Source organism: Amphimedon queenslandica, unplaced genomic scaffold (assembly GCF_000090795.2).
Source record: "Amphimedon queenslandica unplaced genomic scaffold, v1.1 AMPQUscaffold_13113, whole genome shotgun sequence".
In the NCBI taxonomy this organism is placed as follows: Eukaryota; Metazoa; Porifera; class Demospongiae; order Haplosclerida; family Niphatidae; genus Amphimedon; species Amphimedon queenslandica.
Window position 1 is genome coordinate 77,184 of NW_003546651.1, and position 2,185 is coordinate 79,368.

Below are 2,185 nucleotides of genomic sequence, written 5' to 3' on the forward strand. Positions count from 1 at the left end.
TGTACACATTTTCTTCAATTCATTATCTCTCTCTCTCTCTCTTTCCATTGTTCATATTTTCCTCAAGTTATTGCTACAGTCTATAGGATAGTCATTGCTGGTTAGTTGATTAGGGGCTAGTGGAAAGTCAACCATCTTTGAAGTCTAAAGAGCGGCTGGTACTGAGTATGTTTGGACTGCTGACAATGTAAAGCTGACAAATACAGAAGTTATTATTTTGGAAATAAATTTTGTACAATTATATGTGTTATTATGTTTACAATAATAAAACTAAATACTATGCAATTATATTCGGCTCTTATATTCTTTTTCAAGTTTATCAGCAAGTGCATCAGCTCTTACATTATCTTCTTCTTTAAGTATTTCCAGAAAATCTCCAAAAACTTTTCCTTCTAATTTTATTGTTACTTTAACTAAATTAAGGAGCTTGTCCATCCTCTCATCAGCTGATAGTACAGTGTGTGTGTCTGTTGCTTCCTTCCTATCAGTTTCATTTATTATTTTCTTTGATGATAATTTATTTGCAAGAGAGACAAGACTGATCTGTGATTCTTTTATTAATGAAATGTTGTCTAACATCACTTGATGAGCCACATCTGATTTATAGACTACTGTAATAGAATAACATAAAATTATAATTACTTATTGTTAAAGTTATATTATTACCATTTTGAGGTCCTGTGTCAGTCTGTCTGGGAAGCTCATTGGAGGCAGCAGTAGAAAGATAGAGTGAGCTAGAGTCTGAAAAAAATTATTAATTGAAGGCAGTATATAATATGGACTGACTTATAACTGAAGGTGTTCGATTGATGTAAATTATTATTGAAGGATCTATTCCAGTTAATTTGATGGGACAATGAAGTGGATCTTTAGCAATACCAGGTTTAGCATACACTGATATATGGATACTGGAACACATAGGATTGTCTATAAACTTGTCCACAACACATTGACGTATCTATAATAATAGGTAACAGTCATACTGTGTATTATACACCTGTACATACTTGCATTGGGGATTGGTCAGGATGTACAGTCCATCCTGATTCAAGTGATAGAGTATCTTGTAGACACAAATGAAGGATGCCATCAGGTTGATTGTACTTGAATGAAACAATTGGACCATCTTTTTCAGCTTCAGGGTGTTCATTCCCTAAATACTAAAGTTCCATTGAATGACATTTTAAATAAATTACATTACATACTTGCCGAAGGACTTCTAAATCTCTAACAACAGAAAATGTAGTCATCCATTGATTAACTTTCTTTTCTTCATGATACATCAATCCAGTGTACAGTAGAGTGACTCCTGTAAAAAATTATAAATTAAAACATAATAACTGTGACATATACCTTTGTCTTCATTTGGTTTTTGTTTCACTTCATCTTCAGTTGATTCATTGCTAACATTAGATGCATCTAATAATACAAAACCTCATTATGAATGTACTTAATAAATTATACAATGCATACATACCAGAAGTAGACTCAACTTCTTGTACTTTCTGATTAGAGTCATCAGTTACTGATTCTATTATAAAAGTTAAATTTATACAACACAATTACAATCACACAGACCTTGAGATAGTCCAGTATTTATTGGTGAGGCAGTTCTCTCACTAGTCTCTCTTGCCCCATTACCACTATCATTATGTGTGTCACCAGTTGATCCTATTATTGTACATTATTAATAATAAAACACTATTTCCATGATACATGTACCTTCAGGTGGTGTCTCATAACCTTCCTCACTCTCACTGTCACTAGGTGTGTCTCCATTACTCATCTCAGCTACAATACCCATGAAACTGAACTGCTCACGCTTTATTGATCCGTATCTTTTCCCAACTTTAAAAGACCCTCCTTCAACTATACTGAACTGGTAAGGAGACTTCAGTGGAGCTCTGACAAATTTGAGGCAACCAGTCTGACTAGTGTTCCTGAGATCCACACAATGTTGTACCTTTATTACCAGTGGTTTTAATAGTGCCTCAGATACTGATATTGCATATACTGCACTGACTAGCACAGTACCTTTGGGTACCTTGAAATTACCACCAGCTAGTGCAGTAACAGCTACTTCAGTATCCTTGGACACTGCTCCTTGGGGACACTGTAATTTGAATCCATATTTCTCCCACTGGAGTGATTGAGATTTGTCTCCTTGTAAGATAAAGAGTTCTGT

The 2,185-nt window shown here is 34.4% G+C and overlaps 1 protein-coding gene across 1 annotated transcript in view; it reads right to left on the minus strand.

The window, feature by feature from the left end:
* Window positions 1–205: 205 nt before the first annotated feature.
* LOC105314071 (uncharacterized) overlaps window positions 206–2,185 on the minus strand; it is a 6,360-nt gene continuing 4,380 nt past the window's right edge. The window contains exons 7-15 of the mRNA XM_020001084.1: window positions 1,723–2,181; window positions 1,579–1,671; window positions 1,478–1,531; window positions 1,354–1,419; window positions 1,206–1,309; window positions 1,008–1,160; window positions 787–958; window positions 667–741; window positions 206–611 (exon numbers count right to left, since the gene is read on the minus strand). Coding sequence (XP_019856643.1) covers window positions 286–611; window positions 667–741; window positions 787–958; window positions 1,008–1,160; window positions 1,206–1,309; window positions 1,354–1,419; window positions 1,478–1,531; window positions 1,579–1,671; window positions 1,723–2,181 — 1,502 coding nt within the window. The 3' untranslated portion in view covers window positions 206–285. The remainder of the gene's footprint in view (window positions 612–666; window positions 742–786; window positions 959–1,007; window positions 1,161–1,205; window positions 1,310–1,353; window positions 1,420–1,477; window positions 1,532–1,578; window positions 1,672–1,722; window positions 2,182–2,185) is intronic.